Source organism: Melozone crissalis, unplaced genomic scaffold (genome assembly GCF_028551555.1).
Source record: "Melozone crissalis strain CALT ecotype California unplaced genomic scaffold, PUWL_Pcris_2 ptg000041l_1, whole genome shotgun sequence".
NCBI lineage: Eukaryota > Metazoa > Chordata > Aves > Passeriformes > Passerellidae > Melozone > Melozone crissalis.
The window spans coordinates 8,971,269-8,987,636 of NW_026535819.1; the positions used below are offsets into that span (position 1 = coordinate 8,971,269).

The 16,368-nt window shown below is 63.5% G+C and overlaps 1 protein-coding gene across 1 annotated transcript; it reads left to right on the forward strand.

The window, feature by feature from the left end:
* The first annotated feature begins 659 nt into the window (after nt 1-659).
* Nucleotides 660-15,351, forward strand: AKNA (AT-hook transcription factor). The gene is made up of 24 exons (XM_054284507.1): nt 660-719; nt 6,831-7,089; nt 7,198-7,351; nt 7,406-8,129; nt 8,522-8,596; nt 9,054-9,225; nt 9,539-9,675; nt 10,155-10,214; nt 10,303-10,403; nt 10,522-10,592; nt 10,674-10,696; nt 10,778-10,905; nt 10,992-11,165; nt 11,343-11,544; nt 11,637-11,743; nt 12,128-12,342; nt 12,502-12,688; nt 12,908-13,081; nt 13,276-13,379; nt 13,519-13,668; nt 13,750-13,851; nt 14,328-14,438; nt 14,669-14,819; nt 15,075-15,351. Exons 2-24 carry the CDS (start codon nt 6,927-6,929, stop codon nt 15,349-15,351), a joined length of 3,762 nt encoding a protein of 1,253 aa, XP_054140482.1. The 5' UTR covers nt 660-719; nt 6,831-6,926.
* Nucleotides 15,352-16,368: the final 1,017 nt, after the last annotated feature.

A 16,368-nucleotide genomic window follows, 5' to 3' on the forward strand; every position in this document is an offset into this window, starting at 1 on the left:
CTTGTTATCCTGGGAGCTTCCCAGGGCTGGCAGGGTGGGTGGGTTGCAGTGGTGGTGGTGGTGAGGGGATGCTCTATGTCAGCCCCATCTCATCCTCGACCCATCCAGTCCTTATTCCCATCCTATCCCATGCCCAGTCCTATCCCCATTTCATTCCATCCCATCTCATTATTTCCCATCTCAATCTCTCCTCATTCCCACCCCATTCCTTTTCCATTCTTATCTCAATCCCTGCCAAGGATCTCTGGGATTGGCCATCCCATGGACCCCTTCCCTTCCCTTCCCTTCCCTTCCCTTCCCTTCCCTTCCCTTCCCTTCCCTTCCCTTCCCATCCAATCCCAATCCCAATCCCGGGAATGGGCAGCGCCCCGCCAGGGGGTGCCCGCGCTGCATAAATTATGCCAATGAGGTTCCCTCAACAGCGGCTCTGATTGGTCGCCAGCGGCGGGATATGCAAATAAAAGAGGGGCGGGGTTTATGCTGACGACCTCTCGCTCGGCGCGCGGATTGGCGGAGTGCGGCGGGTATGCTAATAGGGGAGGCCACGCCCCCTAGCGCCGCGGGCCGCGCTTTTGTCCGGCGGGGCCGGGCCGGATCGGGACAAGGGCTGGGACCAGGACCAGGACCGGGATCAGAACCGGGATCGGGATCGGGACCGGGACCGGGACCAGAGCCGCCCAGCCCCGGCCGAGGAGCCGCCGGCCGGGCCCTCCCTACAGGTGGGCAGCGCGGGGTGAGGGCGCCGCTCCAGCGGTGCCCGCGGGCCAGATGTGCCCCAGCTGTGCCCGGGGTGGCCGGGAATGGCTGGGCTGCTCCCTGCAGCCTCTACTGCAGCTGGAAAGAAGGAGATAGCCCCCGGGGCTCCGCTGGAGCCACAACTGGAGGCACAGCTGGAGGCGCAGCCCGCGGGCCCCATCTCGGGGCCGCATCCAGAGCTCCCGGCTCTGCTGAGCCCGGCTTTGCTGAGCCCGGCTCGGCAGGGCTGGCTGAGATCCCTGGGCGGGGCGGGGACACCCCCAGCCCCGGCAGGGTCCCAGCTTGGCCGAGGCCATGGGACACACTGGGAGGATGCGGGACACGGCGGGAGGATGCGGGACACGCCGCTCCTGACCGAGGCGTATCCTCCCCACGCCATCGCAGCCCCCGTGGCCCCGAGGAAACTTGTCAGAACTTTTCTTCTGCCGGTGCCTCCTCCCCGCCGGGGCCGGAGGATTCCGGCAGAGTTTCGTCAGGGGCTGCGGAGGCGGCTCGGAGGCTCGGCCGGGGCTCTCGGAGGCTGCGGGGCCGGGAGCTGCCGCCGGCTCCTCCGGAGAAGTCTCCGGGGCAGGTTCAGCTTCAGTTCCGTGTTTTATTTAAAGGGCAGCCGTGCTCATGGCAGCCGCCGCTGCCCCAGGGTGTCGCGGGTGTCCCGTGCTCGGCCGCAGCCGCTCGGTGCCTTCCGGGCACGGCTGAAATCGCTTCTTAAAGTTCAAGGGCAGGCGGGGAGCGCGGCAGGGCAGGCGCTGCCCGTAAGGGCTGGGAGAGATGCGGATGAAAAAGCTCCAGGGAGAGCTCAGGGCTACTCCCAGTGCTTAAAGGGGTTCCAAGAGAGCTGGAGAGGACAAGGGATGGAGGGACGGGACGCAGGGAATGGCTTCAAACTGACAAAGAGAAGGGCTGGGTGGGATATAGGGGATAAATTCTTTGCTGTGGGAGGTTGAGGCCATGGCTCAGGGAAGCTGGAGCTGGTTCAGCCCAGCACAATCTCCCGGCCGTGTCCCCGCTGCCTCTCTGCCCTGTGCTAAGAAGGGATCTCCGTGGCACCGGCTGTGGTGGGGACAGCGGCAGCGCTCTCCAGACGGGGATTAAGGCTGTCTGTCCTCCAGATCGGGAATTACGGCCATCCGCCCCCGGCCCTGCGGGGATGCAGCCCTGGGGTGCACCCGGCGTGTCCCCAGCCAGGACAGGAGGGTCCCTGTGCCAGGGAGGAGGGAGGAAAGAAGAGTTCTCTGTCTTGTTATGGGGCTTTGCTTCGGTGCAAGTGATGGAAAAATGACATTTCCGTGGTGTTTTGGTGCCTCTCCCTATGGGGGTTCCTCCAGCCTCTGGAACTGGGGTGACACGTGGGCTGTGCAGTGATGGTGACAGGCGTGTGCTGTCAGAGGACCAGGGAGGTTTGTCAGGCTCTTCCTCGCTGTGATGGTCCCTCCCTCGTTCTAGTAGGAAATAATGCAAACTGAGAGCGCAGCATTTCCGCTTCTCTGCCCTCTTTCATGGCTATTAAAACGGGGCTCTGTGGGCTTTAAAAAAGGGTTTATACACCAGGAATTTCTCCCTCCTGGAGCGCAGACATGCCTTGCCAAGTTTCAGCCCGAGGCCGTTCTGGCCTCCTTCAAACCTCTGTAAAAGAGATGCAAAACATCCATCCCTTGTCTGGGACGGGGGTTAAGCTCCCCCTGCATCCCAGATGGGCGCAGATGTGCAGGAGGGGCTTTAACCCATCCCAGGCAAAGGATTTTGGGATACAGAGCAGGAGGGTAATTCCACATCACTCAGAGAATGTGGGGATGGAGCTGCGGGGTTTAGAGCCCCCCCATCCCCCCTGCTCTGCCCGGGGCTGACAGGGCAGTGAAGGCAGAGTGACAGCAGCCCTGTCCCCCCCTCGCTGTCACCGAGCGAGCCCTGGGGCGGAGGATGCTCCTGTCTCCTCTGCTGTCAGCCCTGATAAACCCAGGAGCCACGATGGCTCCGTGCTGGCCTGGGTGGCTGCGGCTTCCCTGCGCACGGGAATGAGCTGGGCGGGATCAGCCTCGCACCTCGGTCATTGCCTGGGGCAGGGATGGGATGGGATGGGATGGGATGGGATGGGATGGGATGGGATCAGGGCAGGGAGTGGGACAGGGATGAGATCCATGGGATGGGATGGGATGGGATGGGATGGGATGGGATGGGGCAGGGAATGGGGCAGGGATGGGATGGGATGGGATGGGATGGGATGGGATGGGATCAGGGCAGGGAGTGGGACAGGGATGAGATCCATGGGATGGGATGGGATGGGATGGGATGGGATGGGATGGGATGGGGCAGGGAATGGGGCAGGGATGGGATCAGGGCAGGGAGTGGGACAGAAATGGGATTGGGGCAGGGATGGGATGGGGGCAGGGAGTGGGAAGGGATGGGACGGGGCCGGGATGGGATCAGGGATGGGATCCAGGCAGAGAATGGGACAGGGATGGGATGGGATGGGACAGGGATAAGATTGGGACAGGGATGGGATGGGATGGGATGGGATGGGATGGGACAGGGATAAGATTGGGACAGGGATGGGATGGGATGGGATGGGATGGGATGGGACAGGGATAGGATTGGGACAGGATAGGATCAGGGATGGGATCCAGGCAGGGAGTGGGACAGGGATGGGATTGGGGCAGGCATGGGATTGGGGCAGGGAGTGGAACAGGGATGGGATGGGGCAGGGATAGGATTGGGACAGGGATGGGATCAGGGATGGGATCCATGCAGGGAATGGGACAGGGATGCGATGGGGCAGGGAGTGGGACAGGGATGGGATTGCTGCCCGCAGAAAGGATCAGGGGTTTGGAAGGACAGACAGAGACCCGGCAGCATCCCCCCCCCCATCTGAGCCCCTCTGCCCTGAGCCACAATTTGGGACAGCCCTGGCTGGGATTTGTAGGGCAGGAGAGGATTTGAGGGGCTGGGGCAGAGCAGAGTTCAGGGTGTTTAGCTGAGGCTTTTAATTTTCCTTTTAGTTTTTTTTTTTCCCAGTTGCCTGTTGCAAAAATCCTGGCTTTCAAAGAGGAAAATTAAAATATATGTATATATTTCTGCACACATTTGGGATTGTTTCTGTTTGATTTGTGGCTGCTGAGCACGAAGCCACATCATTTTTCAAGCTTTTCTGTGCTCCCATAACAGGGAGAAAATCACTTAGAGGGGGGAAAAGAATCCGAAATTTGTTGCTCTTGCCACCATGACCATCAGCAGAGGGATTTTCTGGGAAAGCAATAACTGTGGCTGGGTTTGGACTGCTGTGGGCTGTGCATGTGGGAATCGCTGCTCAGAAATGGGATGACAACATTTGGATTAGGCATGGCCTCCTTCAAGAGATGCAAAATCCCCATTAAAGAGGTTAAAGAAACACCAGAAATGGGTTGGGAATGTTTTAAATCCCTTTATCCCAAGAGAACAGGACCCCCAGGTGATGGGGGTTTTTTTGAGTTAGGTTTTATGTGCTCTTAGAGAATTTATTACACTTGAGATAGCTTTGTTACTTTAATGGTATAAAATTAGTAGGATGGTTTTTGAGGTAGTGCTGGAAACAGAAAAAGTTTTAATAAAAAGCAAAATAATAAAGCTCTTATAGAGAAAAACTGAGTTAGGAGTAAGAGGGTTTTGGTTTTGGTAAAACACTCCACAAAAGTGATTTTTTTCCTTTGTTCTCTTCTTTTTTTTTAGTGAATTACTTAGGTGGGACTTTTTGGCCTTTGTCTAATTGGGCAGCTCCAGGTTTGAGGTGAAGTCCTAAAGGTCTTGTGAGGTGTCTTTTTACCCAGTTGGGGAGAGAAACTTTTGGGCTTTTTGCCTTTTTAAGGAGGCAAAGAGTAATTTGATCACTCCGTCAATAGAAAACACATTCCTATACCCAGGCTACTTTCACCCAGCACTCTCCTGTGGGAACCCTGAGTGTGGTTTTTGGGGTTCCTCATGGCTCTGGGATCCTGCAGGGCTCCAGGTGGGATGGGAGGCACTCAGTGGGGATCTCTGGGATGTGTGTAAGGAAACATCCCAGCCCAGGGAGGAGCTAAAGCCAAAATCCCAATTTGGTTTCAGTACCTCAGGGTCTGAAGTATCCCATCTCCCCCGGTGGCAGGAGAAGCTGTGGAGCATCTCCAGGTGTGGAGAATGGAGTTATCCACTCAGTGTGGGGGGAGAACCTCATGCAAAGCCCCCAGGAGGTTTGCAGGACCCTAAGGGATGCTTTGGGGTTTGCTCCTGCTCGAAATGCCCCAAGGATGCAGGCAGGGCTGGGAGCAAGGCTGGTGCAAGGATAATACCCTTGGTGGCAGGCAGGGCTGGAAAATAACCTCAAACCCCACAAACACCCAAAGAATTTGCAGAACTGAGGCTTGGGAGGGGATCAGAGGACTTTTCCCAGAGCATGTGGGTGCTGTGGGTAGGTTTAGTCCTCATCACCCCCATCCCTGAGCCAGCAGCACCCCAAAATCACCACAGCACCCTCTGGCTAAGAGCAGCCACCCCAGGGATCATGCTGTGGTTTCATTAGCTTGTCAAGCTGTCCTCTGCGTGCCACTAATTACACATTAACGAGCTGGCTTAATTGGCTGCCTGTGAGTGTGCCAAGACAGGCCACAGTGGCTGGGTGCAGCCCCAGCATCCCTGGGAGTGTGAGCAGCATCCCAGGATGGGGCCAGCTGCACTCTCCCTTTGGAAATCTGGGGGAATTTCCAACGATGGCTGAATTTTGGGGCTTTAAAGCTCAATTTTAGGTCTCCTGGAAGATCCTTGTGCTGATGTTTTATGGACCAGCTGCTGATGGTCCCAGGGATCTCCCTCCCCTCTCTTCCTACAGCATTTTGCTCTGAACTGGATTAAAAATAAAGGTTTTGATTAAAAATGCTGAGGGAGGAGGGTTCAGCCCCCACTGCGCAGGGCCGGATGGGGTTAAAACTTTGTGGCCACCTGCAAACTTGCAGGAAACATCATTTCCTCCTTCTGCAAAAGCTGGGCTGCCCCACAGGCACAGGAAGGTTTCAGGGGGCCAGGTTTTCATGGGGTCACGGTGATATGGGGATGTCCTGAGGCTGCTGGTACAGAGTGAGTGTCCCTGCATGGGGCTGGAGGTGCCTGGTTTGACCCCCCAGGCCAAAATTTGGGTTTATGGGGCTCCAGTCCAGCAGAGGGGTTGGAAACCCCGTGGCCTTTCTTGCCACACTCCACATTTGGGGTTTTGGCATCCGGCTGCTGGCGGAAACCCCATGTGGGGTGAGGGGAGAGCTCATGCTTTGGAATCATGAGGGGAATTTGTGTCTCTGCTGTGACCCCACATCCCGAGGGCTCTTTGGGGTGCTCCTGCTGGTGGTCCCCAGGGTGTGGCTGCCCAGCTGGGGTGACATCCACAGGGTGCCAGCATGGGCTGGGTGTTCCTAGGGAGGGGGACAAACCTTTTGAGGTGGCTCTGAGGGGCTCCTTCCCCACGAGGACCTCAGTGCTGGCAGAGATGTGGCAGCTCCAGCTTCGGGGTGGGATGCACAGTGGGGGGGTCTGATCCGAGGGTGTCCGATGTCCCCCCGTCATCGAGGGTTTCTCTTGTCCTCAGGATTTGGGGGACAGGGAAGACCCTCCCAACGTGGGGGACAAACCTTTTGGGGTGGCCCTGAGGGGCTCCTTCCCCACGAGGACCTCAGTGCTGGCAGAGATGTGGCAGCTCCAGCTTCGGGGTGGGATGCACAGTGGGAGGGTCTGATCCGAGGGTGTCCGATGTCCCCCCGTCATCGAGAGTTGTTCCTGTCCCTGGGATTTGGGGGACAGGGAAGACCCTCCCAACGTGGGGGACAAACCTTTTTGGGGGTGACTCTGAGGGGCTCCTTCCCCACAAGGACCTCAGTGCTGGCAGAGATACAGCAGCTCCAGCTTCAGAGTGGGATGCACAGTGGGGGGATCTGATCCGAGTTGTCCCCCCCTCCTGTCATTTATAAGGAGCCCCCCCCGAGGGTTGCTCTTGTCCTGGGATTTGGGGGACAGGGAAGACACCTCAAACAGAGCCCACCATGTCCCGCTGAGCATCCCCCCCTCTCCCCCGGCCCCCCCAGGACGCGGCGGCGATGCTGTGACCTACATTCGCGACAAGGAGGTCCCCAGCCCGCCGCCACCGCCGCCGGGCCATGAAGCGACACAAGTGAGGGGCCATGGCCAGCCCGGCACCATGGCTGCGCTGGACGCAAACAGAGCTGACGCGCTGGCACGGCAAGGAGCAGGAGGAGGAGGAGGAGGAGGAAGACGACTTTGAAAGGCGGATGGACGAGGATGGGGTCATCGGCCTGGGGGAGGGCGCCAGGAGCCCCCCGTGGGGTGAGTCCTGCCCACAAGGGGTGGTCCCGAATGTCGCCGGAGCCGCTGGAGCGGGGGACGCGGGCCGGGTGTGGGTGGTGACAGCCCCGCCGTGCCGCTGTTTTGCAGGTGGCAGCGAGGGGCTGCAGGAGGGGTCCCCGGCACAGGAGGGGCGATGGCAGCCGCGGCAGGAGCCGGCCGAGGAGGAGGAGGAGCGGGGCAGCTCCGGGGGGGACGAGGGGCCCTGGGGGGCGGAGAGCGATGGGGACCCCTACCCCGAGCTGTCCTCGGGGGGCTGCTGGGGCTCGGGCTCCAGCGGCAGCCCCGAGGCCATGAGGGACCGCCGGGCTCTGTGCCAGCCGCGGGGCTGCAGCACGGACGGCGGGGACACCTCAGGGCTCTCGGACACCAGCCCTGGCCCCGGCACCCCGTCCCGCCAGCTCCGGGGCTGGGGCACGGCCGCGGACACCCTCGGGGGGCACAGGCAGGAGTGGAGCCCCAGACGGAGCCTCCCCCTGCAGCTCTCCCCCGATGGCCCCGAGCGTGTCCCCGAGCCCCAGAGAGCTGGCACAGGGATGGCACCTGCTGGCGTGTCACCCACCGGCCAGCCCCACGGCACCGGGAATGCCCCGGCACCCCAAGGGCACTGCAGATCCCGAGTGCCCAAGAAAGCAGCGCCCGCCGCGGTGCCCCCCAAGGCCGCCCGGCAGTCGCGGTCCCTGAGCCCCCGGAGGCGAACGGGTGCCAAGGGGACAAAGGATCCCTCGGGAACGGGCACCGAGGGCACCCAGTACGGCCGAGGGCGCCTCAACCACCCCCTGCCCGACCTGTCCAAGGTGGAGGCGCGGGTGAAGTTCGACCAGAGCTACCGCCCGCCCCGGGGCCGGGTGCTGCCCGCCCGCCCCCGCGGCCCCGTCGGCTTCAAATCCCCGGCCGAGATCGTCCGGGAGGTGCTGCTGAGCAGCGGGGAGGGGGCGTCCCCGCAGCCCCCCAGCACGGCCGGGCTGCCGCAGGAGTTCAGGTCCCCCAGACAAGCTACGGCGCTGGTGCAGCAGCTCCAGGTAATGCCCGGCTCCCCCCGTACAGCCACACTGGGAGGGTCTGCAGGGTGGGGGGACATGGGGGTGTCACTGCCTCTGGGACCCTCATGGGGTGTGGTGCTGGTCACGCCTTCCTCGTCCTGCATGGAGCTGGCGAGGAGGGAAGGAGCAGGGATGTGGGCAGTGCTCAGCCTGGGGACAGGATGCTCTCGTCCCCTCGGGATGGCGGTCACCCCCACGGAGCTTGTGACCCTCAGGATGTTTGTCCCCCTGGGAGGAGAGGGGGCAGAGAAACGGGGGTCACATCTGCACAGAGGGGTCGGATGTTTGGGAGAGGGATTTTCTGCACCCCACCCATGGGACTCCCCACCCCGTGCCGGGTGCTGTCCCCCACTGGTGTCCCCTCCCCGCAGGACGACTACCACAAGCTGCTGACCAAGTACGCCGAGGCTGAGAACACCATCGACCAGCTGCGCCTGGGCGCCAGGGTGGGTGGGGGCTCAGGATGCCTGGGGGCTTCCCCTCTTTGTTCCCCATCCCCTGAGGTTGAGTTGTGCCTTCCTCTTCCTCCTCCCGGGGAGCTGCGGTTGAGCGATCCCAGCCCAGGGAGGGGGGTTGAGGCCACGGCAGAGCCCACAGCAGCCCGGGGAGCTCCGTGCCCATCTTGCCTGGCGGGGTCCCCTCTGTGCCAGGCGGTGGCAGAGCTGGATTGTCCCCGGAATGGCGGGGAACGTCTCTGAGATGGCAGGAAGTGTGTCCCCGTGTCACCTCTGCCACGGCGTGGGTGGGGAAACTGAGGCAGGGCTGTGCCAACCGCCCCCCTCACGCGTGTCCCCACCTTCACCGCACCCACTGCCATGCCCATGGGGCGCTTCGGGGTGCCCCGGGGCACGGTGGGTGGGTCGGGGTGCAGGCTGACTGCCCAAACCCGCTCTCCCTGCCCAGGTGAGCCTGTTCTCCGACCCGCCGCAGCCCAGCCGCAGCCTCGCCGTGGGCACCGTGAGCACGGGGAGCCGAGTGATGACCCTGAGCATCCCGCAGGCACGGACAGCAGCTCTGGGCATGGCCACAGCCCCAGCCACAGCCCCAGCCACAGCGCCAGCCTCGCCTGCTACAGGTGTGTTCATCTGTATCCCACAGCCCCACACTTCACAGGTGTGTTGATCCACATCCCACAGCCCCACACCTCACAGCTGTGTTGATCCACATCCCACAGCCCCACACCTTGCAGGGGTGTTGATCCATATCAACATCCCACAGCCCCACACCTCGCAGGTGTGTTGATCCGTGTCCCCTGCCCCACTCACTGCCTTCCCACTCCAGTTCTGGGAGGATTGTCCCCCACAGCCCCTTCCCCACTCCGGTGTCACCACTGCTGCGGTGTCACTTGTCCTCGTGTTTTCTCACAGCTGCAGCCCCGGGACTGTCAGAGCGGGGGGGTTCACCGCAGCCTCGGTCCCCTCCTCCACCCGGGGGGTGCTGCTCCACCTGCCCCGGGCCCTGCTGCTGCCCTGGCCCGCGGCTCACCCGGGCCCTGGCGGGGCAGAGCCGCCGGCTGCAGGCACAGGTGAGGACTGGGGGGCTGCTGGGGGGCTGGGAGAGGTGCAGGAACAGGGAGCTGTAGAGGGGGATACTAGGGAGGCTGCATGGAGAGGGGGATACTAGGGAGGCTGCATGGAGAGGGGGATACTAGGGAGGCTGCATGGAGAAGGGCTTTTGGGGAGTGCTGGTGGGGGCTGTGGGGCAGCAGGGAGGGGATTTGGGGGGAGTTCTGGGGGGGGACTATGGAGATAGGCTGGGGAGGCGCTGCTGGGGGCAGCTGCGGAGGGGGTCTGGATGGGAGGGGTTGGGAGAAATGCTGTGGGGAAGAGGGAGTGTTGTGGGGTGCTGGGAAGGGAAGGGAAAGGAAGAAGGAAGGAAGGAGAGAGAGGGGGCTGCAGTGGGGAATTGCACTGAAGCACCCCTGGAGATGTTTCATATGGGGGGTCTAGGGGGTGCGGGGGGGGGCACAGCAGGGCCAGGCTCAGCCTGTCCAACCCCGGCCAGGTGGAATCCTTCGAAAGCTGGGTGCATGCAGGGACCCCCACGCCCTCAGAACAGCTCCAGGTGCGTCAGCCCCTTCCCAGACAGCCTGGGGGCACGGGGGGTGCCCAGGGCCCATTGGACAGGCTCGGACCGCGCTCTTGTGCCGCAGAGGATGAGGATGCTGAAGGACGCGCAGGATGCGCTGGAGCGGGAATACCTGCGGGGCCGGCAGCAGCTCCCGGCGGCTGCGAGAGGGTTTGATCCTGACCGGTACGGGATCCCCTGCCACCCCCTCCCCGGAATGTCCCCGGGGGTCTCTGTCCCCCCAGAGCCCCCGGAGAGTCCTCGGTGGTTGTGGCACCCCGCACTGATGGCTGGTGTCTTGCAGGGCAGTGGAGGGGGAGATTTACCGCCTGGGGCTGCGCCTGGAGGGGCTGAGGGAGCGGCTGGAGCCGGGGGGCAGGCGGCAGTCCCTCCCTCAGCCCCTCCCGCAGCCCCCCCTGCAGCCCCACTGTCCCCAAGCCCCATCCCCACCACCAGCTGACCATTCCCCACGCCCCGAGGTGAGCTGGGGGTGCAAAGGTTCCCCACCCCTCTGCATTTATGGGGGTTGCCCCCCTCACCCCCTTGTGCTGTGCCCACAGAGCCCTGCGCTGGTGGAGGATCCCCGGGGGACAGCAGGGGACAGCGAGGGGGTGGCAGGGGGGCTGCCCTGGCCCCTCTGGCACAAGCAGCGCCAAGTGGAGGAGGATTTTGGCGACCTGCTGGAGCAGTGAGTGCCCTCACAGTGGGGCAGCGGGGACACAGGCACAGGGCATGTCCCCAAAGCCACCCGCTCCTGCCCATGTGTCCCCCCAGGTACAAGCACTTCAAGTCCTTGCCGGAGTCGCTGAGCCTGGAGCAGCTGAGCCTGGCGGGGAGCCAGTTCCAGGAGGAGGTGGATGCACCCACGGCAGGGGATGGTGGCCCCAGCAAGGTCCCCTGCAGGACACAGTCACTCGAGGAGGAGCCCAGCCTCGAGCCCTTGGCCTTGTAAGTGCTATGTGGGGCAGGGGTGAGCAGGAGGTTTGACATCAGGTCTCCAGTTTTATTTACCTTAGGGTTAACAGCCTCCATGGCACAGCTGGACAAGGACATTTCCCCACAGGACATTTCCCTGTGCCTGGGGTTGCTCGGCCCCATCATTCCCTCTCCATCCCCTCCCCACAGGCACCTCCCACAGAGAAGAGCTGCGACCCTTCCCCCCAGAGGACCCGCAAACCTGGAGGAGACACTGGGCCACCCCTCCCCTGCCCCTGCTGAGGAGCCACCAGCCTCTGCCAAGCCCCCCCTGGGGGTCCCTGGGCCACCACGGGTGTCCCTGTCCCTCGGTGGGACAGGCAGTGGTGCCACCCAGCCCGGGCCCCGCAAGGTGAGTCCCTGGGGCTGTGGATCCCCACCTGAGAGCCCCCCCAGAGCCCCCTGGGCTGCTGGGCACTGACTGCTGTCTCTGTCCCTCGGCAGGAGCAGCGCATTGTGTCCCCAGAGACCGACAGCGGCTTCGTGGGTTCGGAGGCCAGCAGGGTGTCACCCCCTGTGCACACCCCCGAGCACCATCCCCCCGGCCCAGGGTACGGCCCTGCCTGTGGGATTTGAGGGATTTGAGGAGCAGGGATGGCGGGAGAGGCACTGAAGGTGTGGGGAGCAGGGTTGGAGATGTGCAGATGATCTCTCAGTTCCTTCCAACCCAAGCTGCTATCCTGCAATTCAATGGTTCTGTCAGCTTTGCTGAGAATCATCTTATGGAATCAGTTTCCTGATACCTGAGCTAGCAACACTTTCTTCAGCTCGCACTGCAGGAAGCGTACTCTTTCTCACAGAGAGTGTGTTGCCGTGATGATGCTCTCGGGGTATAAAGAGAAGATAGTTTAAAAAGAGTAGCTCTTTTTTAAAAGACAAGCTCCCGTGGCCAGGGGGAGCCCTGGGGCTGCCTGTATGATCCATCCCTTCCGCAGGGCTCCGGGCTCGCTGGGACCCTCCGTCCCCATCCCCAGCAGCCTCCGCACCCCACGGGAGAGAGAGACCACCCCGCTCCCCTCCGAGACAGCACTGATGGGCATCTACCCCCCGAGGGGCACAGGGGGGCCCCCCAGCAGCCCCTCTGAGAGCAGCTCCCCCCCTCGCTGGGCTGAGGGCAGCGAGGTGGGACCCGACCCCGACGGTGATGGCAGTGAGTACACGGGACCTGGTGAGGGAGAGAGATCTGGGGGGCTCTGGCTCTGTGGCTCTGGTTTTTGGTGTTCCCAGACCTCCTTGTGGTGCTGGAGTCACCCTCCTTGGAGGGAGGTGTGTCCCAGTCTCTGCTCACTGTGCTGCCCTTGCTCCCCAGCTCACACGGACTCGGAGGTGGGAGCCAGGAGCTGTGCCAGCGCCGGTGCCCGCCCCCCAGCCATGGCCAGGAGCCCAACCAGCCCCCTGCCCTCCCCCCAAACCCCATCCCCCACCCTCCTGTCCCCCGACCTGCCGTCCCTGGACCCGGCTCACTGTGACCTGCTGGGCTCCCGTCTGGAGCGCGAGTGAGTGGCTGTGTCCCCAGACCCCCTGGGTGACACCGGGACCCCCCAAAGGCACCCACTGGGCACTGGACCCCAGCCCAGGCTTGGTTTGGGGAGGGTCCCAGCTGCTGGGTGCCGGTGGTGGGGATGGGGGCTCTGGAGGGGTGTGCTGATGCTCACCAGCACTGTTGGGGTCCCTGCTGGCTGCACCCCCTGACTGGGCCGTGTGTCCTGGGGCAGCCAGGCCATCCGGGCGCTGCAGGACGAGGTGTGGCGGCTGCGGCGGAGGCTGGAGGAGAGCCTGTGCCACTCCCGCAGCTACCCCGAGGGAAAAGCCACTCCCCGTGTCACCCCGGCCAGGAGGCAGCCGCTGGCCAGCGCACCATCGGCCCCGCAGGACGCGGCACCCTCGGGGTAGGTGGCAGGGGGGACCTGGGGGGTGCGGGGCAGCGTGGGGACACCCCCAGCCTCAGCCTGCCCCTATCCCCATCGAGGGGTTTGGCTTGAGGGGACTGCCAGCCTGGTGGGTGGAGGTGGTGACACTGGAGGTGGTGACAGTGGTGGTGGTGATAGTGGAGGCGGTGACAGCATTTCTGTCCCCTGTGCAGGCAGCCGAGCCCCCCGGTGCGGGGCAGGGCGGCCCCCGGGGTCACACCCATGCCGAGGGGGAGGTCGGCATCGCTGCCACGGGACAAGCCCGAGCTGGACCTCGGTAAGGGTGGTGGGGACAGAGGGGACACGCTCCTCCCTGCTGCCACTTGCCCTCCCCAGGATGTTGTGGGGCTGCAGGACTGTTGGGTCCCGGTGGTCCCACGGATCCCACCGTGCTCAGCCCAGGGTGGGTCCTGCAGGTCTGGAGCTGGGTCCCGGCGGATGCCACCCCCCTTCCCTGTCCTCTGCCACAGCCTCCGAGTCAGAGCCCGGGCCCCGGGCACCCCCCGCCCTGCGGAAGCACCTTGGGAAGCCCCCGGGGCCGGTGACATTCCTGGGACAGCACGCAGGTGGGTGCTGGTGGTGGTGGGGCTGAAGGTGGCCGTCCCCACCCTGGGGACCCTGGCCATGCTCACGCTGGGGTTTGGCAGGGACACGGTACCAGGCGGGGACACCACGTGCCACCCCAGCACCCCGAGAAGAGCCGGGCACCTCGGGGTGTCCCCGATGTCACAGGGGCAGGATGGCATCAGGTGAGTGGCCCACAGCCCCTTCCCTTCCCTACCACCCCTAACAGCTGCTAATGACCTTCATTAATTACCTGGAGAGGCTTAGGGAGGGGACAAACCCATTCCTCATGGCCTGAGGCTCTCCCCACTGTCCCTTGTCCAGACCCCACTGTCCCCCAGGGCGATGCCCTGACCTCGTGGGGGTCCTGCAGGGGTCAAGCCCCCCCTTGGCATCTATTTGTCTGTGCCTGTGTGGGCAGAAATACCTGGGATTCCCTGGGATTGCTGGGATTCCCTGGGCTTCCAGGTGTCACTGGCAGCACTGTCACCTGTCCCCAGCCCTGTCCCAGGTGCCAGTGCAGAGCCCACCTTTGCAGACTCCCCTTTCCCTCCAGGGAAAGCCCCCTCCCCATCTCATCAGCCCCCCCAAACCACTCAGCTCTTCCCAGCCATCCCTGCCTGGCAGTGCAGGGGACATTGCTGATGTCCTCCCTCCACAGCTGCATCTGGGGGAGGTGACACCCCCCGGCAGCCCCAGCACAGCACCCCCAGGAGAACGTCCTGCCCCACCTGCCGGGCACCTGCGGGCACCAGGGACACAGCCACACACGGTGGGTGACAAGGGTGACACGTCCTGGCACAGCTCTCACTGCTTGGGGGCTGGCTGGTGGGACAAGGAACAGCCTCAGCTCCCTGACGATGCCAGGGGACTGTGCCCACCCAGTGTGGCACAGGGGGTGATGGCACCGGGGCCGCCACTCAATGCACACCCCTGGGGACACTGAACCCTCATGGGGACACCAAACCCCCATGGGGACATCTAACCCCCTTCCTCCCTCAGCAGAGCATGGCCCTGGTGGCTCCTGTCCCCCAGGTCCCCACGCTGGAGCCGAGAAGCTGGAGCAACCTGGAATTTGGTACTTGGCAGCACCCCCTGCTGCCACCGTCTGCCTGGCACCCGTCCCCCTCGTGCCTTATGTGCCCTCCATGCTGTAAGGATGCCCAGGGCTGGGAGGGGGCTCATGGGGGTCAGCATCCCCAGGGGTGGAGGGAGAACCCAGAAGGGGCTGTCCCCACCCTAGGGATCCACTCTGGGGTGGCACTGCCACCAGCTCCTCTGGGGACAAGCCGTGTTCAGGGGGTGGTGCTGTGGGGTGGGCATGGAGGAGATGGGGAAGAGGGATGGAGAGAAGGTGGGATGGTGGCACAGCCCCCATCACTGAGCCCGTGTCCCTTCTTCTTCCCAGCTACTGCTCCCCAGCAGTTCCTACCTCAGCCCCAGCCATGGCCGGGGTCCCCCTCTCTGTCCACGCGGGTGCCCGGCGGGCAGAGTGTCCTCCCCGGCCCCAGGGCCACCAGCGCTGCCTGAGCCTGGAGCTGGAGGAGCTGGAGGAGCTGAACTGGTGCCTGGGCCGGGCTGTGGAGGCTGCCCAGAGCGCCAGGCTGAGCTCCAGCCGCCTCAGCCGGGCCCTGGCCGCAGAGCTGGGCCGGCCGCGGGGCCTGCGCGGCTCCTGCCTCTTCTGAGGGCCCTGCTGGCACCTCCAGGGCCTCTGTGACACCAGGAGAGGAGGATGGACCCCTCAGTGTCCCAGCACTGCGTGCTCCCTGCCAAACCTGGGGACAGAGGTGCCTCCAGACCTTCTGTGCCACAGGAGAGGAGAATGGGGCCCTCAATGTCCCAGCATGGCATGCCCCCTGTGAGACCTGGGGCCTGAGGTGCCTCCAGAGACTCCGTGCCACCAGGAGGGGAGGATGGGCCCCTCACCGTGTCCCTACACTGCATTCCCCCTGACAAACCTGGGACCAGCAGGGCTGGAGGTGCCTCCAGACCCTCTGTGCCACCAAAAGAGGAGGATGGACCCCTCATTGTCCCTGCACTGCATGCCCTCTGCCAAACCTGAGGCCAGAGGTGCCTCCAGGCCCTCCATGCCAACAGGAGAGGAGGATGGGCCCTTCATTGTCCCAGCATGGCATGCCCCCTGTGAGACCTGGGGCCTGAGGTGCCTCCAGACCCTCTGTGCCACCAGGAGAGGAGGATGGGCCCCTCATTTTCCCTCACTGTGTGTCCCCTGCCAAACCTGGGGCAGCAGGGCCGGAGGTACCTCAGAGGTTCCTGCCCTGGCTCCCATCCCTCTTCTGCCCTCCCTGCAGTCCCTGCATGGCCTGTCCGTCTGTCTGTCCATCTCCAGGACCCCCCAGGCTGCAGGAGTGGGGGGAAGGCATAGGCAGAAGTCTCCAGCATTCCTCAGCACCATCTCCTGGGAGCAGCAGGGTGTTCCCCCAGGGCCATGTCCACCCCACCCTGAGCACTTCTGGGGGCGCTCTGACCTCGTGTGGGTCGAGCCCCCTTGGCAGCTGTGTTTACCTCTGTGCCTGTGTGGGCAGAATTCCCTGGCATCCCCTGGCATTCCCTATTCCACCCTTTCCAGGCCTCCTCAGGGGGCTCTGCCCTGTGCCCTCTGCCCTTGGACTTGAACCCAGCAGGATCCTCCCTGGGGAAATTTATTTTTTTGTTGGTTTTTAAGTGAATTTTTTAGCTAA